This window comes from Aotus nancymaae, unplaced genomic scaffold (genome assembly GCF_030222135.1).
Source record: "Aotus nancymaae isolate 86718 unplaced genomic scaffold, 86718_ANA_hifiasm-v0.15.2.pri h1tg000033l, whole genome shotgun sequence".
Taxonomy (NCBI): Eukaryota; Metazoa; Chordata; class Mammalia; order Primates; family Aotidae; genus Aotus; species Aotus nancymaae.
In genome coordinates this window covers 26571939-26588103 of record NW_026988447.1, presented here as the reverse complement: position 1 = coordinate 26588103, position 16165 = coordinate 26571939, and the positions used below count along the sequence as shown (strand labels likewise).

The window sequence follows — 16165 nt, the reverse complement described above, 5'->3', positions numbered from 1 at the left end:
ACTGTTGCTTCTAGAACAATGCCCGGCTCTTACAATGCACCAAATACATATATGTTAAATAAATGAATGGAATTGACTTCTTTTTTTTTTTTTGAATTGGAGTCTCGTATTGTCTCCAGCCTGGGAGACGATAAGAGACTCCAATTCAAAAAAAAAGAAGTTAGTCTCGTATCGTCTTCCAGGCTGGAGTGCAGTGGTGGCATCTCAGCTCACTGCAACCTTCGACTCTCGTGTTTAAGCAGTTCTCCTTCCCCAGCATCCCAAGTAGCTGGAATTATAGGCACCTGCCACCACACCCGGCTAATTTTTTGTATTTTTAGTAGAGACGGGTTTCACTGTGTTGGCCAGGCTGGTCTCGAGCTCATGACCTCGTGATTCGCCCGCCTTGGCCTCCCAAAGTGCTGGGATTATAGGCATGAGCCACCCTGCCCAGCTGGAATTAACTTCTTATATGATCATTAGGAACTGCATATGTTGAATTTCTTGATAATGTTACAATACAAAATGATCAGTTGCTTGGAAACTGACTGCCTGTATCCAGTATATGCATTCAATTGTGTTAACCTAAAGTATATCTTAAACATTTCTAGTAAAGATGTTATGATTTTATGTTAAGACATGAACCAGAATTCACATTTTAAAAACAAAGTCTTTTTTTAAAAATTACTTTAAAGTTAACTACTCAATGTTAATGCTGTTTACAAAGAATAACATTTAGTCTAATGTGAAATACCTTTTTAGGAATTTGTCTACTAATTGGCACTCAGTTTACTTTGTTTACCTTGCTGTCTCTAAAAAATGAATTCTTAAAATTTAAGGATTGCGTTATCTCTTTTAGGAATGAATCTTAAGAATTTTGAAATATGGAATCATTGTTACTGTTTTATTGATAACGGACATTTTTATTTTTTATATAGATCTGTCTGCAAGAGTAGATGCCGTTAAGGAAGAAAATCTGAAGCTAAAATCAGAAAACCAAGTTCTTGGACAATATATAGAAAACCTCATGTCAGCTTCTAGTGTTTTCCAAACAACTGACACAAAAAGCAAAAGAAAGTAAGGGATTGACACCCTTCTATTTTATGGAATTGCTGCTTATTTTTTCTTTAAAACTTGGATAGATTCCAAAAGTTACAGTACCTTTGTTTGTGGCTTCATTGAATATTTATGAAGATAATGTCAGATGTAGACAAAAGTAACACAATAACAGGAGACTTCCATAAGTTTGTGTATTATGTTAGTCTATGAAAATGTGCAAATGTATTGTAGAGACTTTATAATTAGAATTGCATATATTTATGAAACTTAAAGATGAATGTTTTATCGAATTTGTAGGTTTAGCACTGTCTTTTATTATAGGATTAGGAAGATATACAAGAAAATAACCACCATGTTGTGAAAAAGTGACCAAAATCATGTACTGAATGCACAGCTTTATGTACCCTGTCCACCATCTTGTGCCTCTTCTCCATTTGCCTCTTCCTTCCTATTTCCCTTCCCGTAAGGAAAAAAACTGGTTTCACATTTGTAAAAGTAATTTTAATAGTTAATCGTCTCTGAGAGTAACCTGTATTTTAACTGTTGAAACTTAACCAAAATAAGATCCTGTCACAGCTAGGGCTTGTCATTTGTGATATTTAGTATTAAGATAGGAATGCTGGTTTCTCTTTAATAAATTGGAAATAGATGGAGGCTAAAAATGAAGGTTTTTCTTTGAAACTGAATTAACTTGGGAGTATTTGTTAATAACTTCTTTTTGCTCAAAGTAACTGATTTTATATTATCTGAAAATATATAATTTCTGGTTATGTGTGTGTTTAAAATAGAAAATTTAGAGGAAAATTAGAAATAGGGTGGAGAAGTAATTGGTAAACAGTAGTAACCAACTCCAAATATTTTCACTCCAGATTTGTGTTTTCTCTGGCACAGACTAAATCTTTTGGGAAATAGGTATGAAAGTAGATTAAGTTTGACTACCCTTATGTAAGCCACATCTGGATGAGAACAGTTACAGTTTGGTTTCTAAGTTGGTTCGTACCCAGCAGATCAATTTTTGCAAAATTCCTAACAGCGTATTAGTATTAGAATAGTGAATAAAATGGGAGAGTTTTACATGTATTCTTATTATCTTGCTCAGTATTTTATCTCACTTGTTCTAGAATTTTCTGTAAACTCTGCTACTTGAAGAGTTTCAGTCATCCTTTAACAATTTTTCAAAATTTAGTTTGTAGGTTCCATTTGGTAAGGAAATCAATATTGGAAGTACTGCTCAAATCTTAAAATAGGAAAAGAGATCCACTAATATAGCTTACGGTTATTAGATTTGGGCTACTTTTAATCATGGAATAATCTTACGTATTGGTGTAAAAGCTGATGAATGACTTTAGCTGTATGAATATATAATAGTCAAACTGCAAACATTTTGCATCCCTTTTGTGATCTAATTTACAGACATTTAAATTGTGTTGCAGTTCTGCTTTGCTGTTTAATAAAAAGCTGTTTCAGAGGTTGTGTGTGTTTTGATATAGTTGCCTAAGTAAATGGGGTATTTAGGTATAGTGGTGTATCCAGGGTTGTTCAATGCCGCAGAATAGTGTATCTTATTTAAGTACCCAGTTACTGACCATTTAGGGGAATAATATTTTTATTAATACAGCTATAGCTGGTTATCAATATATGTATCACAGGATATTATACATTAGCTTAAAAAAACAAAAGCAAAGCACTCAAAGGATCCAAGATCTCCAGGGAAAAGTAAGTTGTATTTTTTAGAGTAGGCTAAGCTACTTTAGCAAGAGACCTGGTGATAAAGAATAGAAATACAGAAGTTTCTCTCCCAACCAGTGGTTCCAAGGTCAGCATTGCATGCTAGTAGCCTTTGTTACACAGTTATTAAGGGACTTTGGTAGAGGATGGTGGTGCCATTTTAAATCATGCCTTTCAAGTCACTCTAGTTATTACCATTCTAATTTGAAGAAAAAAGAATGTAGAAGTACACATATGCAAGGTTTTATGGGCTGCACCTGGAAATGGCTCATATGTCTTCTCATATTCCAGTGATGTGGAGACTTAGTTACATCTAGATATAAGAGGAACTGAGAAATGTAGTCCCTAGTTGGGAAGCCATATTCCAGCTATAAATACAAGGTTTTGCTGGCCACTAGCAGCCTCAGCCAAGCTATTCTTGTGCTACTATCTTCCCTTACATAGAACATAATCCCTCCAGTTACTGATTCAGCTCACAATCTAGGATCTTTATTAAAGGTCCATCCATTTAGATGTGGCTTCTAATAGTCTGACAACCTCTAAACTGATAGGCAGATTATTTGCTCTCACCCTTGCCACTGCCCATTTGTAATGTTGTAGTGGGGACAAGATGGACAAATAAAAAGTCTCCATTTGGAAAATGGAATAAAGGGAAACATGCAAAAATTGTGGAATGCTCCTTGAAGATGTTTGAAGATTTTGTCCCTAGTGGAGAATTTCCTTGATTAGACTATGATTCTTATCTCTGCAGGGGACTCCCTTGTATTCATTGAACTCTATGGTTTCCCCTCTGGGAAGTTATTCCTTATCCATTTTCTCCCATGGCTACCTTGGAAGTAGAGGTTGGGTGTTCACTCCATAAGAATTGTGAAGACAGTCCACTTCCTGCTGGTGTGAACTTGGTGCCTATCATTTTAAGGCCAAGCTCATTTCCTTTGGAAAATAATTCTTTCAAAAACTTAAGCCTTTTTTTCAATATGCTTCTGATTCCATATACTAAAGAACCACAGCCAAGCTGTTGACCAAATTCTCAAAGTATGCATAATTTTTGCCTCTCTAATGGAGTCTATCTTGAGATCAACTGAAAATAAGATTGCACTGGGAATGTTACATGCAGATTATCACTGCAAAGCTGGGTTCCTTTGTGTGACTTAGCAATTGGTAGAAGAGTCTTCATGGGCTTCCCGCCAATCTCCTAGACCTCAAAATAATTTTGAACCTTTGCTGCTATTCAGACTTTAGAAACAATTGGCTTAATTTTATGAGGTTCCTTGTATCTGAACTTTGTCTATTCCCTTCCACCTCTGCTTGAAAATGTCAATTTTTTTGATAGCTTGCTAAAAGCATCAAGGAATAGCTAGTTAATTTAACATTCTGGCTTTTTCCAACTAGAGCTATCAGCTTAGTAGGTGCCAAAATATATCCCCAACTGGTTGTCATGATAATGGTAAGCTAATGCTATATACTTAGTTTTTGCTATGCAATACTTCAGGGTAATTCCTACATTAGAAATATAGGTGGTAAACTGTGTGTACAGGGACTGTGTCCAGCTTCTGGAAAAGACTCTCCTTGACCAAATTTTAGAGAGGCTCCTCTGAGCCCTCTTTTTGACTAGTCCAGTTTTAGTAAAAATCCTGCTAAATCAGTTTAGAGAGAATCCCACCCTCAATAACTGATGATTACCAACCTGGCCTGTCTTTGGCAAAAATCCCCTTACTCTTGATGTCTCCACTTAGTAGTTTTCCATCCACTGACCTCATCACTGCTCACTGACTTAATCGTCAGCTGTCTTTGCTGTGTTAGTTGAGTTTGACTTATTTCCCTTATTGGGTGATGGTCTTAACACATACAGTCCTGAATAAAGTCTTTTTTACTGCTCAGAATGTTTTTTTCTTTAATACTTCCTAGTTTACATGCTGTTAGAATGATGTTTGGCAGGGAAAAAAATCAGCATACTCCTTGTCAGGGACTGAATGTGTCCTCCCAAAATTCTTAGGTTGAAATCCTAACCCCAATGTGATGCTTTTAGGAGGTGGGACCTTTGGGAGATACTTAGGTAATGAGGGGGAAGCCCTCCTGAATGGGATTAGTGCCCTTATGAAAAAAGACCCTGGAGAGCTGTCTTTATGCCACATAGAAGACAGCAGTCTGCATCCTGGAAGGGGGCCCTCAACACTGATCTCAGACTTCCAGCCTCCAAAACTGTGAGAGATAAATTTGTTGTTTACAAGCCACCCAGTCGTATAATTTGTTACAGCATCCCAAAAATGGATGCCCGTTTTCCCTAGTGTTCCCTAATAGGAATTCCCCCAATATTGACACTGCCATTCTATCCAGAATGTGTCCTCTTTATATTCCCTTTGGACTCACAGCAGGTTACTACAAATCACAGTTCCTTGTCTAAAACTTGTAAGCCCAGATGTCTTAGAATTTGGAGTTTTTCAGATTTTTATAAAATATTAGGACTCAGACACCAAAATGGGGATGGGGACAACACCTATAATCAAGTATATTAACATTTCTGCAGAATGAGTATTAAAGTAGGATAAAGAGACTATATAAAACCTTGCAGAAGTCAGACTCAGCTACCAAGTGAGTTTTGTTGCCAAAATGCTGAGAAAAAAACTTACTTTTCAGATTTTTGGTTTTTGGAATTCTAACAACAAAACCTTTTGTAGAAAAGTAACCAAAGTCATGTATGCATTTAGTTCCAACCAGTTAATGTCGCATCTCTATACCCGTCACTTTTCCCTGTGATCTAGTCCCTTTTATAAAGAAAAATGATAGTTGAATTATAGAATCTAAAATTAATTTCATGGTCCAAAGAAAAGCAAAATTGATTTAACTTAAGAATGTAAAGCTGTTCTTTACTTTGCCCCATAAAAATTTTGTTTTTCCCTAAACACTTTGTGGCAGTTGTCATCATATACGTCTTCAATGTGTATGTAACCAAAATTATTACCAGTGAACACCAGAGTTTAGTTGTTAAGACCACTTGTAAATCATGAAAGAACAAATGATATGAATATATGAAAGGTTAAGAATTGGAAAAGAGAATGACTTAATTTCCTATTACTCTTATCAGAAAACTAGCTGCAGTTTATTTCACTGAAATCAGAGATTAATGATATTTAAAAGACAAATTTACAAGGCTAGGTGTGGTGGCTCATGCGTGTATGCCCAAGTCTTTGGGACACCAAAGTAGGATTCCTTGAGCCTAGGATCTCGAGACCAGCCTGAACAACATAATGAAACTATGTCTCTACAAAAAAAAAATTGAAAAATTAGCTGGGCATGGTGGCTGAGGTGGGAGGATTGTTTGAGCCCAGAAGTTCAAAGCTGCAGTGAGTTCTGATGGTGCCACAGCACTCTAGCCAGAGTGACAGAGTGAGACTCTGTCTCCTCAAAAGAACAAAAACAAAAAAACGAACATTTACTACAAGGACTTTATGTTGGCCATTGGCCTTTGGACGTATGAAGGGGTGGGTTGAGATACAACAGAAGCTAAAGTTATACATTCATTGTAATCAATTTCATAATGTATTTATCTTGTTTTAAAATATATACATTATAGATGGCTTATCAAGTGTTATTAAAATTTGGGAATACCCCCAAATTTTACCAAAAAAGTATTCATTTAACAAACACAAAATATGTGGTAACTATGTTAGGTGGTAAAAGCTCATTTTTCCAGTTATCCTGTTGTCCACCTTCTCTAAAACTACCCTACTCTTCCATACATTCTCTCTCCCATCATCATGCCTCATATCTGATCTTTCAGATTAGGGATAATATTATTTCCTAAATTCAGCTGTCATACTATGGAAATACATGGGAGTTATATACTTTTGGGGAGAAGAAATCATTGAAATTTATGCAGAAATTCTTTTATATTTTAATAAGTCACATATAAAAGATTTAGTTATCTTACTTTAGCCATCTTATATTTAATCTTTAAATCCTGCTAAAGTTAAAACATAGAGCCACAATTGAAAAGAGAACAAAAAAACTGTTCACAGATTCCTAGAGTGTAATGTATTTATGTTTTAACCATTCTGAATGGTTTCTACTGAATACAAAACCATTTTAGACTAGAATTCTAAAATTTTAAGATACATTAAATTCATTTCTAGTGGTTCATTTTAACACAGAAGCAGTTCCATCATGCTTCTCCTTCAAATGTGGACTGATACTGCAAAAACACTAATTCTAGAAACATGATGTTTTGCTGGAGAAATGATTAATGGAAGCAAGACTATCAGGAAAAAATATTCAAGAAGGAAGACATTACAGTGATCAAGTTAAAAAGCCTCTAAAAAGGCAAACTAAAATAAAAGCAAAATATACTTATTTTTCTCCTTTATGGATAAAATGTAGGCCATTTTAAACAATAAAGTCAGATTATGGAGTAAAAGGAAAGAGCCATTTGATTATTAAGAAAGATTATGTCTACTGCATGGATCTAGTACAGGTTATACATTAGAGTTTTAGTTTTGGTTAAACTTATCAGCTATGGTACATCCACAAAGGGGTATGTGCACAGGAATTAGCAGTGACTTGGCAAAATCAGTTGCTCAGATTTTATCACTGCAAGCTCATGGAGTTTTACAAAATGAATCTGCAGCCAAGAAAGTTAAAAAAAAAAAAAAAAAAAACTTTAAACAATCTTTAGGAAAAAATGTTCACATACAAGACACTTTCCAGGCAAGAAAGTTTTCATTAAATTAAAAAAGGTTCTCATCTAGGATTATTCAATGTGTTTAGTACATTTGGACACCCCAAATGCAAAGCGAGCTAGAGAGGAAGAATGCTTGCAAGATGTGTTCAGTTCTTATACAAAGTATGGTTAAATACTGTGTATTAAGATTTTCTACCACCAAGTTCAGAGCATAGCAATGGAGTAAATAACTTATTTTCTTTTTCAATTCACTCTTTGAAATAAGGAGTGAATAGTATTAGTGGTTATGTTTGGCTTCCTTCAGTAAAAGCAGAAGCTAGAGACTTATTTTCCTTATTCAAAAGTTCTAAGTTTACCCACTGGGGAAGGAGTTGTATGGGAACCTATAATAGTTTAGGGCTTGCCCAAGGATGGGGTTTGTGTACATCCATGAAGGAATCCAAAATCTTACCTAACATGTGGAAAGTTCTCTAGATACTTAATATTCAAGGAGTTCTGTGGTCTCAAAGATTTAGATCCTCTTCCAAAGAGTTTAAACCTGTTACCCAAACATAAGAATTTCATAAATAAAATATTTTAAATAGAACAACACAGCTCCATTATAATGTAGTCCAGTGACATGGTAACTGCCTTAAAAAGAAGAGCAACAGTAATAGTTGTTCCTATCCACCTCAGTGGCAGCTTTGAAGCTATTCATGGATGAGATGACAGACTTAAAATAGATTTAAACTTGTCAGGATAAAAAGATAAATATACAAAAGCATTCCAACCCCACTGGAAATAAGGAAAGAAAATACAAAAGCATGATGAATTGACATCAGTCATTAGAATTGCTTAGCATAAGGAAAATAATATAAATCCTCCTCAATAATAACCTGTTAATAGGGTATTAAGGATGAAAAAATATTTAAATTTTATTTTCAATAGCAATGTATGCATAAGAAATTTTGAGAATGGGGTAAACCACTCTGGCATAAAGCAACTATAAAAACTTGAAAAAAATCTGTACATCATTTTGTTTTGATAAAAACCCATTATCTTTGTATTCAAATGTAAAATATGCTGCAATATAATCCGGTGATTCTACAAACAAGGCACCTCTAAAGGAATCTATAATTTAGGTGAATAACTGACCATAACTATAATTTGACACAAACTAGGTAAATGTGGGTCACATACAACACTTCAATTGTTGATAGAATCAAACAACTGTACAGAAACTTATTGCATTTAGCTCTGTACAACAGCACACATGCTCATTTTTATTATAGAACTACCAGTTATATTGTTGTATAACCATTTAATTGGAAATTCCAGTAACTGATTTTTCCAATAGCAGTGAAGCTGCTACATATTATTTTGTTCTGTACAAACCAAAACTATCTTTGAACAACTAAAACTGTGTAACTTGTTAATGGTATTAATATTTTAGATCCAATATGTAATGCGCCATTTTTGTTTTAAATTCAAAGACCAGGTAACTTCAGAGTTGCCTTTTCTTTTTCTCTGAAATGAAGGACTAAAATAAACGTCTGAAAGAATAATATTGCTAGATATTAGAAACAGGATGTGCAGATTGATTCAAGTTCAGGTCTGGCATGCTGATTTTAGAATGCCAAATATCTCTCAGGAATCAAAAATACTTGAATCTACTTTAGTCCTTTTGTACTTTTCTTTTGCGTACTGACTTTATTGGCCCATCTCCAGATCCTGTGCTCTCATCTGCTTCTTTCATCTAGAAAAAATAATTATGAAAAGGTTTCTTTTAGTGTAACATGTAACTAGTAGATAGTAGTAACCAATACATTTATTATTCTCTAAAATATATGTGCTACCCATCAAGTGCTATCATGAAGGTATTATATAAAATAAAGTTATAGCTATTTCTCAGGGTTATACAAAAGTTGACGTATTCTAGCTGACGCATACACATAAGAAGATGGAAAGACTGAAAGATGGAATTAAGGTATTTTTGAAGGTATACAAAGTGTTTTGTAAAGCAAATGTAAATAGAATACACATTCAAGTAAATGACTGCAGGTATTATTTTAAGAAAGTCACAGAAGACACAATGATTATTTAAAACTCTGCTCTGGAAGAAATTCTCTTCACTTAGCTCTCCCTAAATATGGATATTCATACTAGATGATGGTCTCCAAAGTCTCTTTAAAAACCCAGAGGGCAGTAAGACCAGCAACCAGTATGTGTACTGAATAAACATTAGGAGACACTTAAACAACAATAACTATGAATCTATTTGGAGGGTTTCTTCAAATAGATAAAACACAACATTTATTTCATCACATGCAAAAGCAGGCAGAACTGTACTTTTACCCCACCTAAGTAGTTAGAATGTAATATGTTAGAGTGGTGACGCAGTGGGGTAAGGCTATGCAACTCTTTAAGGGCCGAGAAAACAGGTTTTTGGTTTATGCTGGGTTAAAAAAAAAAAAAGAAAAAAGAAAGCCCTCACTCGAATTATACTCTGGATTTCTCATTCCATAATAACTTACAAAAAAAAAAGCACTGTGCAAAGTTCCATTTTATATCAGGACACAAAAAGGGGTAGATTAATTGTTGGGGGGAAAAAAGTTAATTAAAGATTTGAGAAAAGTACCCTATCAGGCAGATAGTACTCAACTACCCAATGAATGAAATATTTCAAAATGTGACAGTAAAATGTTGAGACAATAAGGATGTTTTACAACAGGTAAAAAAATTATAATAATGACAATTCTCTTTTAAATATTCAAATAATATTTATTATGCTTTTCAATAGAATTTCAATGAGAAAGTCATAATTTTGGATTTATGTATTCTATCTCTATATTTTGTAAGTCATAGGCTTGCTCTATACTGTTTTACTAGGTATTGAGACAATATAAACTATAGTATTTTAAATTTCTTCCTTATGAATATGTTTTAAAAACAATATAGAGGCTCTTACAAAAGCTGAGAGAAATATGGCAAAATTTTTCTCATAAATCAGATTGCTGCTTTTATTGAAAGAATTTTTTATGGATAACAACTATACATAGAAACCAGTTTATTTTCCGTTAAAGTGTTGCTTACCTCATCCTCTGATCCAGACTTACTTGATTTCTTATGTTCTTCTTGCTCTTCTATGATTTCGATTTCTTCTTCACTCTTTTCCTCAGGTTCATCTTCCTCTTCTAGAATACAGATTTTATTAAAAACAAAGGCTCAATAAATTAGAATTTTGCTGCTGAAAACTATTAAATACAATAAAGAGGATTTATTTAAATTTCAAGACTTATTCCAAGATTTAGAAGAAACTCCTTCCATTCAAAATTTAAAAAAATTATAAATACTCATTATATCATCATATTTTACAAATGAATCATCATATCTGAGTTGGGGACAGGTTTAAAAAATTCTTAAGCATTCAGTCTGTATGTAATAAGAAAACCAAAAACTAATAATCTTTCCTGTGTTCTTGTCTTGGGAAATACTTCCTCTACTTTGGTGATCTTTTATTCGTTAATATGCTATTTATTTATGTTTGTTCTCTATGGACATTATCATGCATTTTTTCACTTATTGACCCTCCTTAGGATTCCATTTAGCAGAACCTCTAACTTTTGTCATCAGCATTGCCAAAAGATATTAAGAAAGTCCTAGAAGCCATATAAAGTAAAAACCCCTACCCCACCAAGAATGGGCTTTGGGGAAAAGAAAGGTGAAAAATCAACTCTACTTCTTCCATGTAGTTCTCCATCCACAGTATGGGACTACGTGTATAGGTGAAAGTACCTTTATACAAGCAGGCCCTTCTGATACTCAAATGCCCTCAAAATAAGGTTGATCCAGACATCAATATCACTCACTTCATCAAGTGAGTGAAAAATAGTGCTTCAGGATATTTGGCTTGTGACACTGGGAAAATCAATAGTTTTATTTCTACCTCATGTAGGGAGGTCTCAATGGAGAGCCACCAAAGGGTGACTTCAGTTCTAACATCTTCAAGAGTTTAATATTGTGTGGGAGGGGGATATAGGTTCAGCAATCCTTTTAGAAAATTAATTAAATTATTTTTCTATATAATAAGCATCTGATTAACAATAGCCATTGGAAGACTTGGTGTTGATTTTGTTGCTGCAATCACCTGCTTTATATCTATTCCTTTTCTACAGAGGCTATGATATATACCCTCCATCATTCTCCTTCTCATCTTCTACACTCTCAGAGGCAAGAAACATCCTTGCAAAAAGCTATGGCCTATGGGATTTATAACTGCTAGGCTCTGAAGCAACTGAACACTATTTAAATCTCCTTCTTCCTAAAACACAAAAACTATAAACAGGGTGGCTGCTCAGAAGACTATTACTTCTCTTTGCCATAGTCACATATTCTTGGAAGAGTCAGATGTATAAACTTGATAATAAACAAGTGTGACAGCTAGTTATTTCAAGGTAATATACTGTTTTTATGAGCTTTACCCAGGGTCTCCATTACAAATCATTATTATTGTCTTACCTTTTTCAAGCATTTCACCATCACTTTGCTTTCTTTCCTCTTCCAGGTCTATTGGCTTTTCCAGGGCTGCTTTCTCTTCCTTTACTTCTTGCTCTAGTACTCCCTTTGTTTGTGGTATACATATGTCGGGTTTTTTATACTCTGTATCTTTATATTTCTTCTGTGGTAGTTTAACATAAGTTATTTTTACTAAAGGCAGGGCACTATTTCGAAAAACTTTTTTTGCAATAATTGACAACATACATAATGAACTATCAGTAAAACTTATGAAACATTTAATTTATTACTTTTAAGAATCACTTGCTCAATATATATAGAACTCTTAAACAATAAGAAATTTGGGGAAAAGAAGTTGAAGGAAATCCATTTTCTTTACCTTTACTTTTCTTGGCCAACAAAATGAAGTAATTAATGCTATTGGCACTACTCCTGTCACGAGATAAATCAACCAAAGCCATGGGTGCCCTTCAGCAGCTGCCATTAACTGTTTTAATACACCAGGCTGTAGATGAGATAAGCATAAAAATGCAATTCAAATTTTACAGACCTTTACTGGGTAACACAAGATACAAAGAACTTATTTACTCGGGCATTTTACATTAAGGAGTGATGAACTTGTAAGTAAAAGAAGTTTCATTTTCCCACCTTATACTTTGTAAAGTCTAATTTAATTATTAGCATGCATCAGTGAGTGAGACTTTGTAGCAGAAAGTATGTTATGACAAAAATGGAAACTTCTAACACACTGGCAAGAAATATGCTAATTTTCCTTTTTGGTAAATTTCAGAATAGAACTATCTTTTATGGATGTATTACCTGGTTCATTTGAAGTGATCATTCATTCTGTACTCTGATCATTCATTCTGTACTTTTAAATAATTTACTAAAAATCATACCTCAGAATTGCTTTCTTTTTTTTATATAAACATATTTCCTACACAAGACCCTCAATAAGGATATTATTTCTCTTATTAAAATAAAATAAAAAACCATTAAATGTTTCAGTTACAAGAGGTTCAAAACGAGAATCCCTCTTTACCTATTCTTTTGATGGTTTTTTGCTAGTGACCAAAGCAACTAAATGTAAGATATGAATTTTTCTTTATAGCAACTGAATTTAAAGATACATTTCTAAGATGCATTGTGTTGAAATATTTAGCTTAACCTTTTCTAAACAGTGTTAAGATGTGGAGAAAAACTGGAACAGGATTTAATAATGTTAAACTATAAATTCTTTGTACATTCCTATAAGTAAAAAATAGTTAAAATGAATAAACAGTAATATTTAGATTACCATTAGACCTTGAATTGGCAAGATGACAAAGATGTTAAGTAGTCTTCTTCTATAAACAGTAAATAAGCCTTAAATCCCATTAGCGCTATTATAATTCAGTGACTAAAATGAGGATTTACATATGCATATAGAGTTATGTAGTTTGTAATGAAGCAACATAAAAAGCAAAATATTCTGTCTACATAAACTTATTCAAACATATTTCCTTAGCATTTAATAATTATTGCACATTTATTTACCTTCAAAAGAGCCATCTGAATAACCTATAACCAAGACCAAGTCTTATTATTATTATTCATAGTTATATCACTACTGCAATTGGTCAATACCATACCTCATTAGCATTTGCTATCATTATTTTCCATCTCCAACCATCTGCAGCCCAGTGATCTGCTACTTCCTTTTCTGAACAGATAATAAAATTATCAAAGTAGATATCAGAGGTCATGGACCAAAGCTCTAAACCAAGAGCACTGAAGGAAGTCAGAAGAAATGGATGATCATCTTCAAAATAATCTGGATTAGGAATTTTTCGAGGACTCCAGATTCCCTGGAAGAAAAAGTAATTGAAGAGATTTTCAAATAAAATAACTTCATTATAAATGCTGCTTAATAAGTATCTGCTGTTGAATGAAATTAGCAATGCTAACTGGGAAAAAGAAAACTTTAACTGATATTAATTCATTAGTAATATACTGGAAATAAAATCTTGTTTCTTTTTGCTCTGTACACAATGTTCTCTATGAGTGATACTGACTTTAAATTCTACAAAAAAGGAAAAGGGAAAATCCAACATACACAGAAACATAAGTAAATTTCACAATTTATCTATTTTAGATAATTTTTTTAGATTTAGTAAAGTTATTCAATGCAAGATGTTCAATTTGTCCAAATCAGAAAGATCGCTGTATAGCAAAAATGGGGTCACTCCATTTAACATATACCCATGACAGGTATCATTAATCAGGTATGGTTGTATCTCAGCACAACTACTCAACATAAAACTTCCATTAGATCCTAATTGATTAAACTGTCAATTAAATCAAATAACATCTGAAAATATCATTGCTCACTGACTCACTCCACCATCACATGTATGTATTCTGGGCCAGGCACTATGCTAGATGATGGAGACATACATGGTTCCTGTATTATGGAGTTTGAAGTCTAATAAAAGAGACAGACGTTAAACAAAAAAATTTACCAAAAGAAACATTTTGTGTTAAATGCTTTTAATAAAAGCTACAGTGAGTACTTAGAATATGAAACTGCATACATATAATGTTAGAATGTGTCCATAAATAATTACAAAGATAAAACTAGAGGGCTAAGTGGATAACGTAGAAGTCTTTAATATAAAAAGCTAGGTACACTCAAAAGATGTCTGAGATCAGAAAAAAATCAGGGCCAGGCTTGTTGACTCACTCCTGTAATCCCAGCACTTTGGGAGGCTGAGGCAGGTGGATCATGAGGTCAGGAGTTTGAGACCAGCCTGGCCAACAAGGTGAAATCCTGTCTCCACTAAAAATACAAAATTTAGCCAGGCATGCTGGTGCGCACCTGTAATCCCAGTTAGTAGGGAAACTGAGGCAGGAAAACTGCTTGAACCAGAGAGGTGGAGATTGCAGTGAGCCGAGATTGTGCCACTGCACACTAGCCTTTGTGACAGAGGAAGACTCTGTCTCAGAAAAAAAAAAAAAAATCAGAATTTTAATAATACTAAAGGATAAGTACATTAATTAAGCAAGGCATTAATTACTAAAATGTACAGTGTGAGTCTATTTGATCGGAATTCAATTCTCATATTTACTTCTAAAATAGAACTTTATTTCAAAGTGAGCATCAATTGATAATTAGGGAAGAATACGGTATGAAGTGATTTATCTTCAGTTTTTAATTTTTTTCCCCAAAAAATTAAATAAATGATGATCTACTTTTAAAGTACAAATTAGTTGGAGTATATTTTCTTTGACATGTTAAAATTACAAGCGAAACTTCTGAAAGATAACATAATTAATTAGATATATAAACAGAAAAGATCACAACATTTTTAACTTCTCTAAAAAACTGGAACAAGTAGTTGTTACCTGGTAGTTAGGATTATCGACCAGTGGAGGGCTCCATACTCCTTTGTATTTTGGGTTATCTATCATGGGAGGTTTCCACTCACCACACCCAATCCGACACGCTGGATTAAGAATCTGAGGTGCTTCCCATTCTCCATCCATGTCTTCATTCCTTAGGACATTAAAACAAGGCAAATACAGTAACCTCAAGTCTCAGATCAGTCATGTAAACTAGTAACAAAAATGCATGTAAGAAACATTTGAAATCGACATTTGAAGATGAAGAGTCCTTACCAGTCATCAGGTTTTTCAGCATTAGGATCTGGGATAAATTTTGGTTCATCATCAAGCCAGCCAGCAGGTTTAACAACACTTAAATCTTCTATTTGGGCAGGTTCACTTTCATCCCTGTAAATACAATGTTTTATGTTAATTACTAATTATTCAAAAAGTTTGTTACAAAACTCAAAAGGTACCATAAAATTATTTCCCTTCCTTTTGTTTGTGTCTGTTATTTGTCCTCATCTACCACCCACCTAAATCTTCTGCTAACTTCCCAATTTTTGGTACATATTCCCTGTTGTGCTCTATGCATACATGCACATGTATACATTCTCTTTTTAAAATACAAATGATAGCATTCTATACATAATGTATTAGACCTTGCTTTTGTCACTTAAAAACTCAGTCATTCATCAACAAATATATATTGCATGCTTTCTATGTGTCAAGACTATTCTAGGAGCTCCATTATTTATATATAATGCTTCATTCTTAACAGTTGCATAGTTTTCTACTTGAGAATATACCATAATTTATTTAGCTTATCTCCTTTTGGAGGACATTTACTGTTTTCAAAATTTT

The 16165-nt window shown here is 33.6% G+C and overlaps 2 protein-coding genes across 8 annotated transcripts in view; one reads left to right on the top strand and one right to left on the bottom strand.

Annotated features, from left to right (window-relative positions):
• SCOC (short coiled-coil protein) overlaps positions 1-2506 on the top strand; it is a 45299-nt gene extending 42793 nt beyond the window's left edge. For all 4 annotated transcript variants that reach the window (XM_012443222.2, XM_012443223.2, XM_021670324.2 and 1 more), the window contains exon 4: positions 918-2506. In XM_012443222.2, the coding sequence (XP_012298645.1) occupies positions 918-1060 (143 nt within the window). In that variant the 3' untranslated portion in view covers positions 1061-2506. The remainder of the gene's footprint in view (positions 1-917) is intronic.
• Positions 1113-16165, bottom strand: part of CLGN (calmegin) — a 55395-nt gene continuing 40342 nt past the window's right edge. For all 4 annotated transcript variants that reach the window (XM_021670321.2, XM_021670322.2, XM_064383860.1 and 1 more), the window contains exons 9-15: positions 15596-15709; positions 15323-15473; positions 13570-13785; positions 12318-12443; positions 11942-12101; positions 10517-10617; positions 1113-9179 (exon numbers count right to left, since the gene is read on the bottom strand). In XM_021670321.2, coding sequence (XP_021525996.2) covers positions 9099-9179; positions 10517-10617; positions 11942-12101; positions 12318-12443; positions 13570-13785; positions 15323-15473; positions 15596-15709 — 949 coding nt within the window. In that variant the 3' untranslated portion in view covers positions 1113-9098. The remainder of the gene's footprint in view (positions 9180-10516; positions 10618-11941; positions 12102-12317; positions 12444-13569; positions 13786-15322; positions 15474-15595; positions 15710-16165) is intronic.